This window comes from Octopus sinensis, linkage group LG14 (assembly GCF_006345805.1).
Source record: "Octopus sinensis linkage group LG14, ASM634580v1, whole genome shotgun sequence".
NCBI lineage: Eukaryota > Metazoa > Mollusca > Cephalopoda > Octopoda > Octopodidae > Octopus > Octopus sinensis.
Window position 1 is genome coordinate 57,288,253 of NC_043010.1, and position 25,000 is coordinate 57,313,252.

Sequence of the window (25,000 nt, forward strand, 5' to 3'; positions counted from 1 at the left end):
AAAATGGGAGACAATTTAGCAAAATTAATTTATGCATTTAGTGTTACATCCTGTTTGGTTTTTGCATGTGTGAATAGATTTGTTGGGGCCAGTTTCTACACAAAGACCATATGTAGCAAGGGGATGCCGAGACAGAATAGTATAATTTACTCTTTTAGTAATTTCAGTCATTTGGCTGCGGCCATGCTGGAGCACCACCTTTAGTCTAACTAATTGACCCTAGCACTCATCCTTTGTAAATCTAATATTTATCCTATAGGTCTCTTTTGCTGAACTGCTAAGGTACGGGGACATAAACACACCAGCATCGGTTGTCAAGTGATAGTGGGGGGACAAACACAGACACACACAATGGGCTTCTTTCAGTTTCAATTGTCATCTCACAAAGATTTGGTCGGTCCAAGGGTATAGTAGAAGACACTTGCTCAAAGTACCCCGTGGTGGAACTGAACCTGGAACCATATGGTTGGTAAGCAAGCTACTTACCACACAGCCACTGCATGCTAAGCAGTGTCATGAATTTTTTAATCAGTTCACATATGTTTGAACATATTTCACTCATAAAAAGGCCAGTTTTCCTTGTGGCTTGCCATGGAGAAAATTCCTGCTTTAGACAATAGATGCCAGAATGGCATCAGCCACCTTGGGAGACCATTCGGTACATAAATGAATGCATTTCTAGCTATTTGTCTATCATCACTTCTGGATGCACCATGAGGGAGAGAGAAACCAAAGATGATTTAGGAAGCTGTAGTTTCATTTATAGAAAATCAACAAAAAGGTATTTGCCAGTTCATGTGACCACCCACCCGGCCGGAATAAGAAATACGTTAAACAGGGTCTTCAACTAAACAAACTTTTAAAGTCAATTCAGTTAAGTTTCTGATATATTTGATCTGTAGAAAGGAAAATTTTAATGTGATTTGCAATGGAGATAATTCTTGCTTTTGCAATATATGTATACATCATCCTCATCATCATTTAACATCTACTTTCCATGCTAGCATGGGTTGGACGATTTGACTGAGGACTGGCAACCAGATGGCTGCACCAGGCTCCAATCTGATCTGGCAGGGTTTCTACAGCTGGATGCCCTTCCTAACGCCAACCCCTCCGAGAGTGTGGTGGATGCTTTTTTGTGCCACTGGCACAAGGCACAGTCTGGCGGTACTGGCAATAGCCATGCTCAAGTGGTGTTTTTTACATGCCACCTGCACAGGAGCTAGTCCAGCGGCACTGGCAACGACCTCGCTGGAATGTTTTAAACGTGCCGCCGGCACAAGTGCCAGTAAAGCGACACTGGTAACGATTACATTTGAACGGTGCTTTTTATGTGCCACCGGCATGGAAGCCAGTCTGCTGCTTTGGCAGATGGTGCTCTTAACATTCCACATATATAGTTTGAGTGAGGGCTGGTGAGCCAGAAGGCTGCACCAGGCTCCAATCTGATCTGGCCAAGTTTCTACAGCTGGAATGCTCTTCCTAACACCAACCACTCTGACAGTGTAGGGAATGCTATAATGTGCCACCAGTACGAGGGCCAGTCTGGCGGTAGTGGCAACAGCCATGCTCAAATGGTGTTTTTCACGTTCCACCTGCACAGGAGCCAGTCAGGCGGCACTGGCAATGATTACACTCAAATGGTGCTTTTATTGTTCCACTGGCACGGGTGCCAGTTGGACGGTATTGTCATTGGCCACGACAACGATTTCACTTGCCTCAATAGGTCTTTGCAAGTGGAGATTATTGCCCAATGTTTGAAGGGTACTCTTAAATGGGCTGGTTATGCAGCACTGGCATAGGCCATGGTTAGGGTCTCACTTGGCTTGCCGAATCTTCTCAAGCACAGCATATCTCCAAAGGTCTTGGTCACTTGTCATTGCCTCGGAAAGGCCCAATGTTCGAAGGTCATGCTTCACCACCTCATCCCAGGTCTTCCTGGGTCTATATGTATATAAATATATATATATATATATATATATATATCTTGTGAAACCATAGAATTGTATCTAAAAAGATTTGCTTCAGCTTTATTTGGTGGAGGTTGATGAGTCAGTAGTGTGGAGTTTTCTTGGATTGTAGGTAAGACCAAAAAGGTATACGAAAGACAAGTAGCTGTCTTTTTGAATAAAGAAGATTTAATTGTATCATAAACCTTGATGCTACAGCCCAACATGATGAGAAATAGTATTATTCAACTTATTGCTTAAAATTACACTTTAACATCCCAAAATATTTTCTATATTCAGTGTGTAGACACTTTCCCACCATAAATATCACAAATACTAGCGAATTGTGGCTGTGTGGTAGGCGCAGGAGTGGCTGTGTGGTAAGTAGCTTGCTTACCAACCACATGATTCCAGGTTCAGTCCCACTGCATGGTGTCTTCTACTATAGCCTCAGGCCGACCAAAGCCTTGTGAGTGGATTTGGTAGATGGAAACTGAAAGAAGCCTGTCATATATATATATATATATATATATATATATATGTATGTATGTATATATATGTGTTTGTGTGTCTGTGTTTGTCCTCCCCAACATCGCTTGACAACCAATGCTGGTGTATTTATGTCCCCGTTACTTAGCAGTTTGGCAATAGAGACTGATAAAATAAGTACTAGGCTTATAAAGAATAAGTCATGGGGTCGATTTGCTCAACTAAAGGCGGTGCTCCAGTATGGCCAAAAACAAATGACTGAAACAAGTAAAAGAGTAAAGGAGTATTTCTGTAAAAATATATGGGGGAAATAAGCCATCCCTAACTAGTTGAATTTTTTACCATTACACACCTGTAATATTCCTACTACCTTCTAACAAAATGTTTGATATCTTTCAATATCTGCAGTTTACCATGCAAAAGCCCCCTTTACTGATAAAATCACCCCCAGAAGTTAAAATCCTTGCAAAACAAGGTATTCTCAGTGCATTCATACTTTTAATATTTCTCACAGATATTATAACAAAACCTTGTCCAAATGCACCTGGAATTTAATGGGCAAAATCCATTGTTGAACATGCATTGCCACACAAACAGGATGTGGAGTTGTTATGTTTGTTTACTAAAAGAAAAAAAACTAAGGATTCTATTATAAGATATCAATGCTGTCAATAAGAAATACAAAGTTTTGCAGACAGAATGGCAAATTTGACAAAGGAATTTTAAATTACTTACTGCTTAATAAATTTTTTTCTCACTGATATACTGGAAGGAAGAAGATTTTGCTCTACAGAATATGTTTGGGGATGTGTGTGTGTGTATGTGTGTGTGTGTGTGTGTGTGTGTGTGTGTGTGTAAAACTACATTTGAGAATAAGTCTTTAAGTATACATGATGAAAATGTGCATATGTAAAAACATACATATATATATATATATATGTGTGTGTGTGTGTGTGTGTTGTGTGTGTTATATATTTTATATATGCATATATATACAATATATATATATATATATAGGCATATACATATATATATATACATGCATATATATATATATATATATCATCATCATCGTTTAAGCGGACGTTAAACGATGATGATGATATATATATATATATTATATATATATATATATATATATTATATATATACATATATATATATATATATATATATATATATATATATATATATATATATATATATATACATGTATGTGTGTGTGTGTATATATATATGAATAACATATATATATATATATATATGCATATATACACATATATGTACATACATCTATACATATATATACATATGCATATGTGGGCACAGGGCATCATATATATATACAGAGATACACATATATATATGTGTGTGTGTATATGTATAAATAATATAGAAATACACACATACATACGCATAAACATGTAAGCATACCTGCATATGCACAAACACACATACACACACATTTATATATTTGAAAATATATGCGTTTATAACTAAATATAGAAATATTTATGTATATAGCTGTACATGACAGTGTGTGTGTCTATATAATTATACATGAGAACACCTAAAGGTAAAAATATATATTCATATAACAATACATAAAGACATGTGTATATTTAATTATACATGAAGATGTATGTGCATGTGTATGTATATAATATACATGAAAATGCATGTATGCACACAAGCACACATGTATATATATATTCTGAAACATCTATAGGAAAATATCAGAAATTGTGAAATGACCAGGAGAAAGCCAGACAATCAAAGAGAATGATTTATATCTGGCATGGTCTGGTATTAACAGTTCAGTGACCTGTATGGGTCAAAGGTGAATAATGGACAGTGGAGTTGGTTAAAATTGCAGTGTTTGATAGTGATCAGGTGAGAAATTGTGTGGACCAAATATTGACCAGTATCTCTGGACATTGAAGCTGAAGAGGCAGTGGTTCTAAACATACATATACATACATACATATATATACATGTGTATACACACACACACACACACAGTATATATAATATAACTATATATGTATATATATATACACTCACACATATATATACATATATATATATATATTTTTTCTTTTAGTTTCAGCTCAGAGCTGCGGCCATGCTGATGCACGCTGATATGGATATGGAGTGCCATGATGGATATATATAATACATATATATACATTATATATATGTACATATATATATATATATATATATATATATATATATATATATATATATATATATATATATATATATATAGATATATATATATATATATAATATATATATATATATATATATATTATATATATATATATATATATATATATATATATAATATATATATATAGATAAAGGCGGCCAGCTGGCAGAATCGTTAGCACGCCAGGCGAAATGCGTAGCCGTATTTCGTCTGTCTTGACGTTCTGAGTTCAAATTCCGCCGAGGTCAACTTTGCCTTTCATCCTTTCGGGGTCAATAAATTAAGTACCAGTTACGCACTGAGGTCGATGTAATCGACTTAATCCCTTTGTCTGTCCTTGTTTGTCCCTTCTGTGTTTAGCCCCTTGTGGGTAGTAAAAAAACATATATATATATATCCATCGTGGCACTCCGTCGCTTACGACGATGAGGGTTCCAGTTGATCCTATCAATGGAACAGCTTGCTCGTGAAATTAACGTGCAAGTTGCTGAGCACTTCACAGACCCGTGCACCCTTAACGTAGTTCTCAGGGAGATTCAGCATGACAGAGTGTGACAAGGCTGGCCCTTTGAAATGCAGGTGCAACAGAAAGAGGAAGAAAGAGTGAGAGAAAATTGTGGTGAAAGAGTACAGCCCTGCCTGTCTGGCTCTTCATGTCAGTGGCACATAAAAAGCACCAGTGGCACGTAAAAAGATATAGCTGCGGGGTAAGAAGTTTTTTTTCCAACCACATGGTTCCTGGCTCAATCCTGCTGTGTGGCACCTTGGGCAAGTGTCTTCTATAGCCTTAGGCTGACCAAAGCCTTGTGAGTGGATTTGCTAGATGGAAACTGAAAGGTGCTCCGTCCATCGTATCAGCTGGAACCCTTGTTGTTGTAACCGATGGAGTGCTCCTCCTCCATATATATATGTATGCATATATATATATATGTATAATATATATATGTATATATATATATATGTACATGTATCATATGTATATAGATGTATATATTATATATCTATATATATATATAGATATTCATATAATATATATATATATATATATATATATATATATATATATATATCAGATTTTATAGTTTGCTTGAAGCATTGTATATGGAATATAATGCTGAAAGATTTAAAAGGCCAAACAATGTATGTATGCATGTAAGTATATATGTATGTATGTATGTATGTATGTATGTATGTATGTATGTATGTATGTATGTATGTATGTATGTATGTATGTAAGTATGTATGTATGTATGTATGTATAATGGTATAAAGGCATAAACTGGCAGTCAGCAGGTATCAAGTCTGTTTATAACATATATATATATATATATATATATAAGGGAGAGAATTGGTTGAAAACTACAGTTTTTAGAGAAAAACCTGTGTGAAACACCATTTCCTCCAGTTTCTTGCTTTTTGTAGGAGCTCTGGGTAAGACAGTATAGTGCTGACCATCTTAGGCACATAGTAATGTGTGTGTAAAGTTTGGTGAAAATTGGTTGAAAACTGAAGAAATGCATACATATCACACACACAGACACACACAGACATCCTTTGTTTTATATATATAGATTAAACAAGGAATAAAGAAATTAAAAAAAAATTTAACCAACCTGGAATTTCTTCATACTGACTCTCCTTCCATGCCAGTTCATTCTCTCCTACTCCTACTCCACCTCCTCCTCCTCCTCCTCGTGTTGATTCATACTGACTCTCCTTCCATGCCAGTTCACATTCCCCTCCTCCTCCACCTCCTCCTCCACCGCCTCCTCGTGTTGATAATGTGTCACTGAGGTAACTTGCAACAGTCACTGCATTCTGTTCTGTTGGTTCACCATATGATGTCACAGTTATAGGCCGGTTGTATAACTGAAGGAGATGATAATATGTGTGTTTATATACACAAATATATATGTGTCTGTTTGTGCGTAAATATATACATATGTGTGTGTGCGTATATGAATGCTGGAGTGTTAAAGAGTGAGAAAGGTGCTCAATATGTGTTCGAATATATGGTTTATGGAAACTAAACTTTTTTTTGTGACTCATGTTTCATGTTACTACAATCATCAGGTGAGGTTCTCACCTGAAGATCACTGTAGAATGAAACTTGTATCACAAGATAAAAATATGGAAAATATAGGTTCAATAAACTATATATATATATATATATATATATATATATATGTATGTATGTATAATTATTGAAGAGGACAACATGGGTTAAGGCAAGGCAAACATCTCAAGTCATATACAGTATTATTACAGGAAGAAATTCAAAACCTTACAGCTGTTTCTGGGATATCCTTGAATATGGGATATTCCGTCATCAGAGACAAATAGGGAAACCCCCATACTTTGCGTATACATATATATATAATCATTTATGTGTAGATATATGTGCATATATGCGCAGATGATACCACTCTTAACCAAATTATACCTCACTTCTCGTTAAGCTTCAACACAGCTCTCATCCACTCACAAGCTAAACACCAGATATACATTGAATCAATGAATGACTATGTATGTGTGCATCATCATCATCCTCATCACCATCATCATCATCATCATCGTCGTCGTCGTTGTCGTCGTCATCATCATCATCATCATCGTCGTCGTCATCATCATCATCATCATCATCATCGTCGTCTTTATCATCATCATCATCATCATCATCATCCTCATCATCATCACCATCATCATCATCATTTGGTGTCTGTTTTCCATGCTGGCAAGGGTTGGGTGGTTTGACAAGAGCAGGTAAGTCTGTCTGTTTTGTTTCTATGGCTGGATGCCTTTCCTAATGCCTACCACTTTACAGAGTTACTGTATGCTTTTTATGTATTCTGACACCAGTACCTTTTACATAGCACCAACACTAGCGCTCTTTATGTGACACCAACACCATACTTGAAAAACAAATAAGGGTTAACAATATGGACGACATTTGACTGTAAAACAAAGCCACATTGATACATTTGTCTAACCCATGCTGACATAGAAAAACGGGTGTAAAACAAGTGAATGCTACATTTGTTGTTATGTAACGATCCGGAGAAGACGCACTCAATGTAAGGTGCAGTAGTTTTGTACAACCCAGTCCAGTTGTTTGACCGTTGGAAGTTTCTATCATTGGATTGGACCATGTTATGTGTGTGTGGGTTTGTTTATGTTTATTAATCCAGTCATTCTACTCCTGCAAACACCTCTCATTTGCAATCATTCTTCCACACTCACACAGACATATGCATATAGAAACACAGGCATTGAGGAACCTTAATATACATGCACACACACACACCACACACACACACACACACACACACACACAACACACACACACTAATAGTTAACTAGGCATCTATACATCCCCATGCACATACACATGTATTGAAGCACATAGAGAAAGAGAGAGAAGGAGAGAGAAGAAAGAAGAGGGAAGAATAAGAGAAGGAAGGACAGAGTGTAAGAGAGAGAGAGGGAAAAAGAAAGAGAGAAGAAGAGTGAGGAGGGGAGAGAAAAGAAAGAGAGAGAGAGAGAGAGAGAGAGAGAGAAGTGAAAAGAGAAAAATGAAGGAGAATTGACTTTTGTAATTATGAATTGAAATTAGCAAGAAATTAATTTTAGTTGATTAAATATGAAGAAGTTATCTTACCAAAGCTGAATTCTTCCAGTCTGTGAGGGATTTCATTTCTGGATAAAACTGGTTTGTTGATTCAAGTGATAGAGAATTTCTGTTTAGAAGTTGTTGCGTGTTCCTCGCCATAAGAATAGGATTGCTATTTGTTTGGTAAATTAATTGTCTCATTTCTGTCCTTGATTGGTAGGGCTGTGCCTCCCCTTGTCTCATTAATACATTTCTATTATTATTAAACCTTATTATACACAAAGTAATTGCAATGACAACCGCTACAGACACCACCACGGCTGCCACGACTATAATTATAACCCAGGTAAGATTTATCATGTTATCTGATTGTAAAGGGACCGATACAAACATCGTTGATGTGCTGTTACTAACAGTCAGAGTTAGCGAGATAGTTGTGGTAGCAGACAAAACCGGACTGCCACTGTCTTTGATGGCAAACACTAAATTATAAGTTCCTACATCATTTTGGTAAACTGGCCGTGAGAAAGCTAACAACCCTGTGTAGTGATTGACCGTAAACAAGAGTTTATTATTGCCACTTAGTATTTCATACTTAAGAAAGGCATTATTGCCACTGTCCCTGTCAGAGGCCCTTAGTACAGTGATGTCACTCTTACTCTGGGGATGGTAGTGGACATCAAGATTAAACGGGTCAACACTAGGAAACGTGAAATAGGGAGCATTGTCATTTTCATCTAAAACTTCCACAACAACATTGGCTGTGTTATTTAAAGCTATTTTCCCATTGTCTTTAACCAAAACTTGAAATTTGTAAATATTTTGTTGTTCTCTGTCTAAAGTTTCTGATGTTGAAATAAAACCATAATCAGTGATGTGGAATGGTAAGTTAAAATTATTGTTGTTAGAAATAAGTGCGTAAGTTAAGAGACCACCTGAGCCTAGATCTGGGTCTGTAGCATTGACGAAACCGATTGGGAAATTTGCCTCCTCGTTTTCATAGGTGAGAAACTGGAAAGTTTCTTTGGTAAACTGTGGTCGTACATCGTTGATGTCAGTAACATGGATAGAGAAGGCTTTTTCTGCTTTAAGGGAAGGGAAACCTTTATCCTGACAAACGATGGTTACATTGAAGTTGTCTTTGATTTCCCTGTCAACTTGACTTTTCATAACAACTTTAAATTCTTTTGGCCCCATGGATTGTAGTTTAAATTTATTGTCTTTGATATCACAGCTGACCTCTCCATTTTGTCCCACATCATTGTCAGTGACCATCACATAAGCAATGAAACTACCAACTTTGATGTCTTCAGAAATGGTAGCTGTGTTGTCACTGATTGCAGACACATAATCAATGTCAATAGATGGAGGATTGTTGTGTTGGTTGATAACATTTACCAGAACTGTTGCTATGGAAGTAAGTGGAGGACTACCTCCATCTTTGGCTTCAATATATAATTTATAAGGCAATTTATCATTTAATTTTGGACTCTGTATTAAAACAACCTCTCCAGTTCTTGAATTTAATAAAAAGTACTTTTTGGCAATGTCTGATGTTTTCGGACTGAAGTGATAAGTAACTTTAGCATTATTATTTATGTCCAAATCAACAGCAGACAAAAGAATCACAGGTGTTTTTAATTTGTGAGTGTGTTTTATTGTAATGTTGTAAATGTTTGGGGAAAAAATTGGTCTGTTATCATTTTCATCTTTTACAGAAATTCTAACATTCAAAATACTTTGCTTTGGTTTGGAGCCTTTGTCAGTTGCGACAATTTGAATTCTATAATTATCTTTTGCTTCTCGGTCAAGTCTTTTCTCTAAGACTATTCCAAGAGTAGAGATTCCATCAGCTCTTCGAGACACAAACAAAGAAAATATATTTTCATTCCTAATCTCATTTCTTAATTTGTAAGAAATTTGAGAATTGAGGAGGCTGACATCTTTGTCAATGGCATTTGGAATAGATTTTACCATTCCTACAGCATCACCTTCAGAAAACTGAAGCGAGATCTCTTTATCAGGAAACTCTGGTCGATTGTCGTTGATATCCTCTATAATCACTTTAACTTTGAGTATCTTCATAAAGGTTTTCGCTTTGCGGATGGCAACTTTAATGATTCTAAAACATTCCGTATAGTCCGTACAAAGGGATTCAGCATCCAGAACCTGGGCTGTGTACAGTTTACCATTCTTGGTCACATTGAATAATTGACTCTTCGTTGATATTTTCCGCCTCAGTTCACTAAAACTGAGATCGGTATTTTCTGATGTCATTTCATCGAACATGTGTGAATCCATTGCAATATCTCCAATGAAACTTCCTGAGTGTTTCTCTTCTTCCACGTAATAAATGATATCAACACACAGGCATACATGGAATAAACAGTATATATATGATATCAGTATATACATAGAAACCAACATGGTTCTTGGCAAAGTTCTTTTATTGAAGCCATGCACTCTTGGAATCTAGGAAACCTTTCTGAAAGAGAACAAAACATTATTTCATTGAAATGATTCAGGAATATTAAACGGCATCAATTCTTTACAGTTATTTACAAAACAGAAAATATTCCTCATTTTATATTTCTGTTGCATGGAACGGAATCATGGTGGTATTTTTGTCTGTTTTATCATTATTTTCCAAATGTCAGAACTAAGACTAAAGGCTTACTAGAAATAGCCACTGAGTCCCCCTCGAAACTGACCCTACCACCTTAAAAATGGAATGAAACATTAGATAATTGTAATACAGACACAGAAGAAACTGATGGGATGGTCACAGTTGGACTGTCTTTGACCTTAGATATATTGAGTCAGGGCTAACAGAGGTCAAACTACACCAGCAAAAGTGTGTTTGATAGAAATAATGTATTTGACCTGTTTTGCTGGTGTTGTTGGCAGGAAGATGGACCAACGAGGGGGGGGGGTGCTGACTGGGTTTTATTTCCTTCTTTTCCTTTTATTTTAATTATGTTTTATATCACGAGCAATCTCTTCAAAAGACCCATTTTATTGGCTTTGTTGGTGATATTTACATCTTTACCTTTTAATAGACATCAGCGAATGACATACACATACATATAGATATACATACAAATACATATATAGCTATGCACACACACATATTTATATAGCATACTTATACACACATATTTATATAGCATACTTATACACATTTTTACTCATGTATTTATACTCATTAACAACCCTCCACATAGTTTCCGTCCCAACCTAAATCACTTGATAAGAGATAGATGAACTGGAAGCTGTGGTGACAGACACTTGGTCAACGTGCCAGGCAGTGGGACTGAACCACTGACATGTTACTAAGCAAACATTTTAAGCATTCAGCCACACTTGCACTCGTAAGCTGTCCATAACCATTTCATATCACTTAGAGAAAGGCATGAATGCCTCAACACCTACACACTTCATATCCTTAGGTTATAAACCAATGCATAGAAGGTAAGAGAATACATCACATTATTTATGAAGTAAATTAGAAATGTCGCAAGCTACACCTGCAGGCAGGTGTGGTTTTAATTAAAAATATGTTCGTTAATACTGATGATGTAATTGAAAACAGAGAAATGTTAATTGCTGTCACACAACCTGTAACAGACTAACTTTTGTCTTTGTAGAAAATTAACCTTGGTCATTGTGGCTGACTAAATGCAGAAGGAAACTAGTTCAGTGTAGGGGCCTTTACTCTTTAAACTGAAGGGGGTGGGATTTCTGGTTTGGCAGAAATTGTGAAGCATTATTTGTTCCAGTTCTAATGTGGTCAGCTGGCAGAATGGTTAGCACACTGGACAGAATGCTGCAAAGCCTTTTGTCTGTCTTTACATTCTGAGTTCAAACTCGACCACAATTGACTTTGCCTTTCATCCTTTTGGAGTCAATAAAGTAAGTACCAGTTGAATACTGGGGAGAGGATAATTGACTTACCCTATCCCCTGAAATTGCTGGCCTTGTGATAGTTATAGTTGAAACCATTATTTGTACCAGTTCTTTATGTTCTAAGTTTAATCCCTCTTAGGTCAATTTTGTCTGTTATTGTTACAGGGTCCATAAAATAAAGGACCAGTTAAGAACTAGATCAACTAGCCACTTTCTTTAGACTTCCGACCTTGTACCTATTCAAGAAACCTAATTAGCTTGACCTCAACATCTACAAAATCTAAAAGTTCAAACCAGAGACTGCAGTTATTTAGGAAAATTTGAGTGTCTCGTTTGAACTTGCTGATTTGATTTTCAATTCGTTCATCATAACTGGATTTTGGGTTCATCTCTTCTTTTTTCTTCTGTTATAATTCCACTTACATTTGGAATGCTGTCTAGGAATACTCAGCCATCTTCAACAATTGGCTGATGCTTTATTTTATCAACTCTGCAAGGAAAGAAGCTAAAGTCGACATCAGTGGGATTTGAACTCAAAGCATTAGGAACCAGAAGTAAATAGTGCTGCTTACATTTTTGTGCAGGGCTCTAACGATTCAACTAATTCACCTCTGTGGAAAATATGTAATAAATTCAAGAGTGATTGCCTGCTGGTGTATTTAGTAGAACCAATTTGAGCTTCGGTTCCTAATCGCTTTGTTGCTTGGTGCAGAAACTGGATTTGCTCTTCAGATGTTTACACTAATAATAACCATCAATTGTGCTGAAGATATTGACAAATTCCTCAAGTAGTTCTTCAGAAATATAATGGATGAAATAGAAGCTGCAGCTAAACCTAACTTAATTATTAGGTAAAGCAAAGTAGTAGAACATTCTGGGGTTGTTGATGGTTAAAATTAAGTGCATTTATTCAGTTTAACAAAAGTTTAATAGAGGCCAAAGAATGGAACCTCCATCTTAATACCAACCTATCAAAGCCGAAGCTCCATCAAACATTTTCATTATCTTCACAGCGTTGTCCGATGTATATTATGTGTTTGTGTGCGTATGTGTACAGACGCGCGCACACACACACACACACACACACACCACACACACACACACACATACACACACACACACTCATTGTACAAACCCAAATAATTCTATTCCTAATCAATAATGTTATAAATCTCTTGATAACCTGGTCCATCAATAACCTTTCATAATTTCATAACCTGGTCCATCAATTTGATGCCTCTCCACTTTCTTCTCTGTAAAGTATTTCTTTTGCTCTTGCAGTTGATGCTGTTACATCAACCATTGGGTGTGACTCCTTTGGGCAAGGATCTAAAGCATGGTCCACCCTGCCAGATATTTTCAGCATTCTCGTCTCGCCATCTTCCTACTCTTTATATCCTTAATCTCTTTATCAACTACACAGCTGTTAATTTAGATGGCTGGTCTCTTTATTGGGTTTACTTGGAGTAGGGCCTCTCTCTTCCATGCATTCTTCTTATTCAACAGTCTCCCATAATAATGCTTCCATAATACTTTCTTTTCAGCCTGGTTTACCATTATCAGTCCAGAGACACTTCTCTTCCAATGGCATCTCAATTTTTTCTAGAACAATGTTTGGAAGTCTAAAACTCCTCATTTCCTTGCTCTTCCTCTCCCAGAACATCTGCAAACCTCTTATTTTCTGCTTCTTCTCATTGCTAAGTATTGGGTCATCCCATAAATAATGCAGTTTTTATACTTCTTATACTTTTCAAACTTAAGATAAACAAAGTTCTTTTTAATCTAAACTATTCTCTCTTTCATTTTCTACAATGCTCTTCCACCTGTCTGGTAGACTTGCAAGGCCCGTCTTCCAAAATTCACTTGTCCATGATGAAAAATACTCCCCTAGTAATGTTCTGACCTCATCTAGAGAATTCATATTTTTTCCATACAAATGATTTTGAAGACTGCGGAATAAATGATAATCAAATGGGGCAATGTCCAGTGAATATGGTGGGTGGGGCATCGTTTCCTATTAAACTGCTCCAGCATTTGGAATGTCATCCTTGCCGTATGTGGCCAAATACATTTCATCTTGAAACCAAAGATGGTCGTTTTTCTTCTAGCACTGATTTAAGCCACTCAAGCTGCTCACAGCAGATCTCCTTTGTTATCATTTGGTTTAGGAGTTAAAAGTTCAAAGTGGACTAAACCTTTCATATCCCATCAAACAGATAACAACACCTTATGTGGGTGAAGACCTTCTTTAGCCTGAGGTACTGGTGTTTCTCTTTTCTCTACCCTCTGTCTTCGGCACTTGACTTTTTTGATAGAGAACCCATTTCTTGTCACCAGACAATATTCGAACCAAAAAAAGGTTCATTCATGAGACGTGACAACAAAGAAAAGCACACATTCACTCTTTGCACATGATTAGACTCAGAAAGTTTGTGAGGAACCCATTGACCCAATTTGCTGACTTTTCCAATGACACATAGGTGTCTATATGAATGGTTGAATGACCAAATCTAAGCTTCTCTGATAATTCCTCAACAGTTACAATGGGATTTTGTTCCACCAGGGTTTGCAGGACAACCTCGTTAAGCTCTACAGATCTTCCAGAATGAGGTTCATCTTCTAGGCTGTAGTTTCTGCCTTGGAATTTCTGGAACCACCGTTGACACTGGTTTATACTATATTGTCCAATTCCCATAGACTGCATAAATCTTCCTCACAGTTTCCATTGTGTTGTTGTGTTTATTGAATTCATAAAGCAAAATATGTTATTTAACAAACCATGGCATGCTTTGGTTCTTCTGTGTGAGTGAAGAATCTGGACCAAGAAGAAAGCCTAACAGGAGAAATAGCAGATGGTTATGTGCAGATGGTTATGTGCAGATGGTTATGTGCAGATGGTTATGTGCAGATGGTTATGTGCAGATGGTTATGTGCAGATGGTTATGTGCAGATGGTTATGTGCAGATGGTTATGTGCAGATGGTTATGTGCAGATGGTTATGTGCAGATGGTTATGTGCAGATGGTTATGTGCAGATGGTTATGTGCAGATGGTTATGTGCAGATGGTTATGTGCAGATGGTTATGTGCAGATGGTTATGTGCAGATGGTTATGTGCAGATGGTTATGTGCAGATGGTTATATGCAGATGGTTATGTGCAGATGGTTATGTGCAGATGGTTATGTGCAGATGGTTATGTGCAGATGGTTATGTGCAGATGGTTATGTGCAGATGGTTATGTGCAGATGGTTATGCGCAGATGGTTATGCACAGATGGTTATGCGCAGATGGTTATGTGCAGATGGTTATGTGCAGATGGTTATGTGCAGATGCTTCTGATGTGCCAAGAGTGATGCTCACTAAATTTCCAGCAGCTAAAATGGTTTTTAGGAATGGTGAGGAAGGAAGGTCATGTCATGCCACCTCACACCTTTCCACGGGTGTTAAGCTCCAGGTGCATGAAGTATGCAGTGGAAGACCATCATGTGTTTCAGCAAGGCTCAACACTTGCTCAAAAAGCCCATGTAACCCAAGAATGGATGTCAAGCAGTTCTTAAGAAGAAGATAAGCATGTAAAACCAGATTTGTGGCCTCCAAATTCACCTGATTTCAGTCCCATTTGGAACATTGTTAAAAGGGAGACTAAATGACATCCTCAAAATACCAGAGATACATTGAAGACTCCCATTCTTCAGTTGAGGATCATTTAGTAGAGATGGGTCAAGGATTCCGGTCCTCACTGAAATGGTCATCGATGCCAAAGTCTGATTCGTTGAAGATTTCAGAAGAAAGATTATCAAGAATGGCTGCACAAATTTTTAGTAACATACTTTTGGTATTTACTTGCACCCTGCCCTCTATGTATGTGTGTGTGTGTGTAGGTCTGTTATCTTTTATCTTTTACTTGCTTCAGTCACTGGACTGTGGCCATACTGGGGCACCACCTCATTGGGTTTAGTCAAAGAAATCGATTCCAATACTTCTTTTTCTTTTTAAAGTCTGCTATCAATGGTTTCGGCTTTAAGACCGGATAAGTGGTACCGACCCTACTGAAGAGGCTTTGGTCTTAAAGCTGAAATCGTCGATGGTATAGGGATATCATGACTGCTGCTGTCAGTATGTATGTATACAATTATGTGCATCTAGCTCTTATTTCTAGCACTATAGGTGTTCTAACACCTTCTGCCATGTGTGTGTGTGTGTGTGTGTGTGTGTGTGTATATACCCACACACAGACAGACAAATGTAGTGACATGGGGAAACCGAAACTGAAATGATGATGATGATGATGATGATGATGATGACAAACAATATAAGTATGATTATGAAGAAATAAAACTGTAATAATTCTGGATTTGTGATAAAAAAGAATTTTGCTACCAATAAACATTCTTGAGCTGAGCTGAAGGATTCTTGGATTATTTCTTCTAATTTGGAATATATAGAATGGTTTCCGTGAAGCCGTATGCAGCACTTTGCACAGAACAGGATAACCAATGGCAGAGGAGATCATTTATCCACTCATACAATGGTAATACACACACAAACACACACATTCACACATATGTATACACACACACAAACCCATAGATATATACATATACATACATATAGATACACAGACACACACACACACACACACACACACACACACACACATGTAGATGAATGAAAGAAAATAGAATTAATGCCATTCCTTATTTAAAATCCCTACAGTTGTTTTGGCCCATTCTTACACCTGTGTTACACAGGTGAGATATTGTGCAACCATTTTCTTACATCCAACATTTAAGATTCAGTTCCACAGTTGATTGGTTAACTGTTGAGTAGCAAAGGGCATCAGACTGAGTGAAATGGCCAGAGGATCTGGGGAAGCACCAAGTTAATCAGCTGAAGAAGCGAATTTTGCACCTTGGACGGAGGATAATGATTACACAACATCTCACCTATTTACTACAGATGAGCAAATGTGTTGAAACAATTGTAGTGATTTTACATAAAGAATATCCTCTATTCCATTCACTTTCATTTCTCTCTCTCTCTCTCTCACTCTCTCTCTCTCTCTCTAAACATTATGGAATTCCCTGATGTATGTCCAGTAGCAGGAGCAATTCGACTGTTTGATGACATCAGGTAGCCAATGACTATGGATGAGCTTTGCACGGTCTTTTGCATAAGATTCTACCTGAATGCTACTTTTATATATATATATATATATATATATATATATATATATATATATACATATACACACACACACACACACACACACACATATATACATATACATATACATATATATATATATACATACATATATATATATATATGTATGTATGTACTTGTGTGTGTGTAAATGAATTTTCTGTGAAAACATCAGATCAAACAAGTCAGAGAATGTCAATTGGAATGGAATAAAAAGTGAGGTTTTAATATATTAAATTCTTTCTGTTATAACATTCAATATTGTTGACATTTTGTTCATTGTACATTGAAGTTTTGTGTGAATAGCATAGATTATTTAGCAACGGATAATGTGTGTGTGTGTGTGTGTGTGTGCGTGTGTGTGTGCATATTATCTAAAGGTGTGTTTGTGTGCACGTGTGTGTGTGTATGTGTGTATGTGTGTGTGTGTACAGTTAGGTGTCTATTCATAGCCATATGTAATGTGTGTAATTATATGTTTGTATATCTGTAGGTATGTATATATGAGCATATATCTGTACTTATGTGGATATGTGTATGTGTATGTGTGTGAATTTATGAGCATGTATGTGTGTGTATGTGTGTGGGTGTGGGTGTGGGTGTGTGTGTATGTGCAATGGTCTCCCAGTATTTGTTTCTATATATTTATGAAATCAATCAACCTCTACATTTGTGTTGTGTGTGTTTGTGTGTGTGTGTGTGTGTGTGTGTGTGTTAGATGGTCAGTCTTCATGTGTATCTGTGTGTGTAAATATTAATAACATAGATCTGTTTGTATAAGTGTGTCTCTGAACATATCTGTGTGTATGTATGTATATATGTATACATGTGTTTGTGCATATGTGTATGTCAGTGTCTGTATGTGTGTGTGTGTGTGTCTGTGTATGTTTGTACATATCTTTCTGTTGTGTGTTTGTGCATTTATATATGTATACGTAGAGTCACACTGACTATACATAATTGTGTGTGTGTATGTTTACATATCAGTGCATGTTTATACATATGTGTGCATATGCCTTGACATGTGTGTGTGTGTGTTTGACCATACATGTCTCTGTGGCTATGCATATGTGTGTGCATGCATGTATCTGTACATATCTGTATGTTTTTACATGTCTGTGTGTTTGTACATGTATGTGTGTGTGTGTGTGTGTATGTGTGATGCATCTGTGTGTGTATTAGTGTGTATTAGTGTGTATATGTGTGTGAAAACAGAAGTCATGGCAGGCATTCGGTCTGTGTGGGAAATGTGTGTGGGACCTTGTATAATTGTGAGTGTGTGTGTGTTTACATGTTTGAGCATGTGTCTGTATTAGCAAATATTCAGTAAATCTTTTGAAGTCAACAACAACAGCAACAACAACAAACAAACGAGAGGAAAAAAGATAAAAAAGCAGCAAAAACACAAACAATAGTAAAGACACACAAAAGAAGCAAACATTTGAAACGATGGAGTTGCAATGCATTGTGGGAAAGATAACTTTCCTTTCTAAAACAGTTGATTTTTAAAATGAAAATAATAACACTTGGAATACACATCCTGTGCGTAGATTTACACAGGGTACAATAACACTTGGTGTACATAAGTAGTGTGTAGATATACACAGGGGTTTTACACAGGTCTTGTGAGTAGATTTACGCAATAATTTGCACACAAGCTGTGTATAGATTTACAGAGTGTAAAATAACACTTGGTGTTCACATCTTGTGTGTGTAAATTTATACATTTGCAGTGGATCCATAAATGGAAGAACGTTTTTATTCTGGTATATTTTGGTGTTGTGGGAGATATTTATTACTAAGGCTATTATATACACTGCATTATACATACATCTATTATTGTATACAATTCATGAAACACTAATATTTTATTGTATACAACACATTAGAAAAATGTAGAGAATATATATGTGAGAGACCAAGAGAGAACAGCTTTAAGTTCTGTGTGTGTGTGTTATAAAAGTTCTCTTATTTCCTATGTACAGACCTTTTCCAGTCAAAGTTTTACAATAATTCAATGTGGTTATATAGCACATATTTACCACCAACTACTCTTTAACTATTTCTCTGAGATAATAATTCACACGCGATTAAAAGAACCATTGTTAATTACTACTGCCTTGTGTGGATGAGTGTGTCTGGAAAATCAGTGATGTAATGCCTAGGATTGAAAACAGGGTCTTTTGGTTTAAACATAAGTGGGGTGAATAAAAAATGTTGTTGACGTAGAAGAGCAGAAAGCAACAGCCATGCTCAGTAACTTGGTGGAATGGAGATATGGCAAATTGATGCCTCATTCAGTAGAAATGCATCTTGCAACAGAAGATAATGATTGATTTCAATGAATCCTCGCTCTGGTTAGATTCAGAATGGAAAGAGAGGCAGAAAAGGTTTGAGTTCTGCCTATGGCTGAGAGCTTTTGCTCTTTTATTTGTTCAAAAAACTGATGAAAAAAGAGGAAGATTTAAGATGCTGCAAATGCACCCATGAACAATGTCACCTGCACAGAAATTTGTTCTGTTCTATCCACAACAAGAGAGTTTGTTCGGTTCCAGGCCATTTCTCTTCTCCTTTAACTTCTCATGTCCTGGTAGAAAGCTCCCTCTCCATTGCAGTTAAAGGGGATCATAACGGACTCATTAGTGCCAGTGCCATTAAAAAATGCACCGAGTCCTCTCTGTAAAGTGGTGGGCATTGGGAAGGGAATGCGGCTGTGAGAAACCAGGTCGAAGCAGACATTGGTGCACAGTCCAGTCTTTTCATCAGACAGATCCGATTAAACAGTTTGAACCATCGGAGCATGGAAGATGGGCATTAATAGGTGGTGGTGGTGATGATGATGATGATGATGATGATGATGATGATGATGATGAGGAGGAGGAGGAGGAGAGGAGGAGGAGGAGGAGGAGGAGGAGGAGGAGGAGGATTACGATAATAATTATGATAATAATGGTGAAACAGATGTACTACAATGTATGTGTCTGGTTGAAATCAACAAACTTGGATCCAGGTCTGTTGATGCCTGTGCCGGTGGCACATAAAAAGTACTATCCGAACGTGGCTGATGCCAGCGCTGCCCCGACTGGCCTCTGTGCCGGTAAGACCATCCGAACGTTGCCAGCTCCGCCTTGGCTGGCTCCCGTGCCGCTGGCACGTTAAAAGCTCGAACCGATCGTGACCGATGCTGGACCCCCCCCCCGGCCCCTGTGCAGGTGGCACGTAAAAAGCACCCACTACACTCGCGGAGTGGTTGGCATTAGGAAAGGCATCCAGCCGTAGAAACTCTGCCAGATCAGACTGGAGCCTGGAGCGGCCCCTGGCTTCCCAGATCCCGGTCGAATCGTCCAACCCGTGCTAGCGCGGAAAACGGACGTTAAACGATGATGATGATGATGATGATGATTCCCCTTTCCTACAAAAAAACCCCTTTTTTTGCTGCAAAACTCAGAAGTGTTGATACTAAAACCTTTTCTTTACCAAAGACTCCCAGCACCATGCGATTCCTTATTTTTCCTTCTTCCCTTCCATCCTTCTCACTTTTCTCATATACGTTCAGGTATACCATTCATGCCAAACTCACCTTCACAATACCTACACCAAGATAATTTCACCTGGACTACGATATAGAAACACTTATTCTGTGAAAATATATTTTCTATATACATCATCATCATCATCATCATCATTTGATGTCCATCTTCCATGCTTGCATGGGTAGGACGGTTCACAGGAGCTGACCAGGTAGAAAAACTACCCTATGCTACTGTGTCTGTTTTGACAGCGATTTTATGGCTGGATGCCCTTCCTAACACCAACCACTCTGCAGAGTGGACTCAGTGCTTTTTACATGGCACCAGTAGAGGCAAGGTTAGTTTGCTGGATGTCCTTCCAAATGCCAACCACTGTGTAGTGGACTGGGTGCTTTTAACATGGCACCAGCACTGGCAGGGTCACCAAGTCACTTGCAGGACAAAGGAATTATGAGAGGGGCAGGGCCATTTGAGGAGGGGAACTTGCGTTAGAGGGTGACTAAGAGAGAGAGGAGTAGAAACAGGTGTCTTGCTATAAAGGAGGGGTCATTGGAGGAGGTGATCCAGTGTCAGACAATGAGTGTGACAGAGAAATAAGGAGGTAGAAATATGAAGAGGAAATGTGAGGAAGAGAAAAGCTGAAGCTTGGGAAAAGGAGACATAGTTTGGATTGTAGGGTTGGGGGTGTGTGAAATTTTTGTTATTATGTGTGGGTGGGGCACAACTCTTCTAGCCCTCAGTTACACTGATGTGGGCAGGTCTTCTTTAGAACCTCAAATCGCCAGGTATTTATATAGGAAAAGCACCAAGGTAGAGTCAGGGACGTTGCATCTGTGTACTCACCTGCCCAAATCAGGTCAACCGAGTCGTCTGGCACCATGTTGAGTTCTGTGAGAAGTTCTAATTGTTAAGTTTTATTAATGATCACCCTAATCATCATTGCCATCATTGTCATCATCATCATCATTACCACCAAGAACAACAATCAGTAGAGCTCCACCCTTGCCCCAAATATAAATATGGCAGGTTGGTTATAAAACAGCAAAAAATATCACAAAGCCATTAGAGCAATGAATCTATTTCTTTAAATCTAATTTAATATTCTTCCCCATTATACACACACAAGCATTAATTAATTCACTTTTAATTGATAACAATCTGTTAATAATTTAATAACTGGTTAGGTTTCAGCCAGGTTTTTACTACCCTTTACAGCCATCCTCATTCGGGTCTGTGATGCCAATCCCCTGCCCCGACCCCACCACCACTGCCCTCCTGTTTCTCTGTGGCCTTAAATGAGTTCTCACAGAACAGGAAGTTCTCATGCAAATATGGCCATGGAGTAAAAGATAATCACTTCGTAACGACAGGGTTTTGTGTTGTGTGTTGGATGAGTGTCTTTTGCCATCAGCTTCTGTCATTGACTGAACTTTCAGGGATGGAATCTGGGAGGAAGTTTAGTCAGACAAGCAAGGTGAGGCTTGGACCCGGTTTTGGGAACTGTTGACATGAAATAGGGTTTCATTGCTCAACAAAAATTCTTCTGTGAGTATGAATGAATAAAGGGAGCTGGGGGAAGAATTGTTGGTTAGGATTTATGGAGGCATTTAAGATGGCACACTGGCAGAATCGTTTGCATGCCAAGCAAAATGGTAAGTGGCATTTTGTTCATCTTTATGTTCTGAGTTCAAATCCTGTCAAGGTCCACTTTGTCTTTCTTCATTTCAGGATTGTTAAATGAGCATTGGTGTTGATGTAAATGATTGAACCATTTGCCTTTGTGCCAAAATATGGAATGAATATCTATGGAGACATGCAAGGAAGAAGATGAAATTAGATCTTAGGATGTTGGGTCTGACTGGTAAAGACTGACACAAAACGATGGATGCTGTTCAACAAATGCCATTACAACACTAGAGATTTCTAGAAAACATATCGTTTCTAGCACATAGCATTTCTAGAAAGCTGACAACACAGTGCAGGATTGAGGTTGTTGCAGCCTTCCAGATTTCTAGCAAACATATCGACCCCATAGCACAGACAATGAAGATGATTGACACAAGTTAGTATAGGGGTCTGGTTTAGAATCTCCCAAACATAAATATGTCTGTGGCGTGTCTAAGTTCAGACTATTTGTGATTTACTGAAATTCCTCAGCTTCATTGCTGACCAATGTTAAAAGATTTAAGGCAGCAAAGTGGCAGAAACGTTAGCACGCCGGGCGAAATGCTTTGTGGTATTTCGTCTGTCTTTACGTTCTGAGTTCAAATTCTGCCAAAGTTGACTTTGCCTTTCATCCTTTCTGGGTCAATGAATTAAGTACCAGTGGCATACTGGGGTTGATGTAATCAGCTTACCCACCCCCACTCCTGAAATTGCTGGCCTTGCTCCGAAATCTGAAACCAATATTAACCAACTTTACACATCACAGATTTATTTAAATATTCAAGAAACGAGAGATTTAAAGAAATTGTGATAAGGGGGGGGGGTGTCACGACTAAACAGGATGGGGGAGAGTTGTTACACCAAGTGGTATAAAGAGGTTGACTGCAGTGTTTGGTGTGCGGTTACTACTACACTGAGGTGGCAGTGGTGGTGGTGGTGGTGGTGGTGGTAGAGGTGTGCTCTCTTGTTCCTGTTACACAGGCTGGCGGTGGTGGTGGTGGTGGTGGTCACGTTCCTGCTACATAAGGGGGTAATGGTGTTGGTGGTGTGAAAGAGAATAATGTAACGTTCAGCTATTATAAACAGAAAATTAACGAAAATTAATAACGAAAAATGTGAAGTGGCAAAATTCATGACTTTCTACATTACAGTCGGTTCTTAAATGAAAAGGTTCCAGCTAAATATCCCTCACCAAAAGATTATAGACACATTTGATTAAAAACTGCTTCCATCGGACGAAAACTAGTTTTTAAGAGAAGACGTGAAGGACTACAGAGTTGCTTCCCTTGGACCTGTCGTTCATAGTTTTCTCTGCCGTCAAAAATGGTGGCTTTCTCGAGACGACTATTAGTTATTGTTTTGTCCCGAGTCAGCTGAGATCAAACAAAACTACGATCAATGACCTTCCAGTCGAGACCATTCCCCCTTATATATATATATATATATATATATATATATATATATATATATATATATATAGCAGGGACTACATTGTCTGATATAATTTTTTACTGCAAGGCGAGAAAGTAATTTGAGGGTGATTTGGCTGTTATATCTATGCGATCATCAAGGCTCCATCATTGTCTAGTCTCTGTTCCTAATGTTCAGTTGGCAATATTTCCTGAGGGAAATCAGGAAGCTGCCAGATGAAAGACCCTGCAGCAAGATTTAGTTCCAGGCCTTGGTTCAAATTACTTCCATTGACATCTAGGATACATTTTACGGATATAAAGCGAAACTTCTGTGGTTCTTTGTCTTTATCAAACCATGAGATAATGAAAGGCAGAATTAATCTCAGTCATCATTCTGTTTATATCTAAGACACCTGGGTAAGACTTTAAACTGCATTGGGTAATGGGGCCTTCGTTTGGGAGTTCCTGGGTTTTGAGGAGTGTGAGACCATCTGTAAGTCATTATTGTTTCCAGGTCTACTCTGACCCAGAGTTGTAGCACCTGTCCGGGTCCCAGTTAAGGGATCACCCACTTCAAATCCAGGCTATGTCTGATCCAATAATAGGCAGTGACTTGGTCTGTGAAGCCACTGCAATGGTCAACAATCAACAGTAAGATGGGTCACCATGGATCACACTATCCTAAAGTGTGTATGCATGTGTCCAGGGGCCACATGGGAATTTGTATTCCCACTGAAACTCCAGGCATGACCTCTACACCTCAACAGCGAATGACGAGTACTGTGTCCATGCAATCTGGTGCACTTGCTCCCTGCAAGGGGCATCTCTGTGATTTCATGTCCTTGCCCTCCTGGTGGGGCATGTGCAACCTAGATATTTGGGTCGGTCAACATTACTTTACCTGCTGGAATATTAGGGTCAACCATCGAATGTGGTCAGCATTCATGAGGGAAGGGGTGAACCCTTTGGTCAGAGTTGGCTTGACCCACCCTGGGTGAATACCATATCAAGTACAAGTAA

The 25,000-nt window shown here is 38.0% G+C and overlaps 2 protein-coding genes across 2 annotated transcripts in view; one reads left to right on the plus strand and one right to left on the minus strand.

Annotated features, from left to right (window-relative positions):
• Positions 1–25,000, minus strand: part of LOC115219365 (protocadherin beta-15-like) — a 98,326-nt gene that overhangs the window by 12,805 nt on the left and 60,521 nt on the right. The window contains exons 2-3 of the mRNA XM_036509060.1: positions 8,312–10,748; positions 6,267–6,522 (exon numbers count right to left, since the gene is read on the minus strand). Of these exons, the coding sequence (XP_036364953.1) occupies positions 6,267–6,522; positions 8,312–10,690 (2,635 nt within the window). The 5' untranslated portion in view covers positions 10,691–10,748. The remainder of the gene's footprint in view (positions 1–6,266; positions 6,523–8,311; positions 10,749–25,000) is intronic.
• LOC115219366 (transcription factor SPT20 homolog) overlaps positions 15,815–25,000 on the plus strand; it is a 91,324-nt gene continuing 82,138 nt past the window's right edge. The window contains 1 exon segment of the mRNA XM_036509386.1: positions 15,815–16,003. Coding sequence (XP_036365279.1) covers positions 15,815–16,003 — 189 coding nt within the window.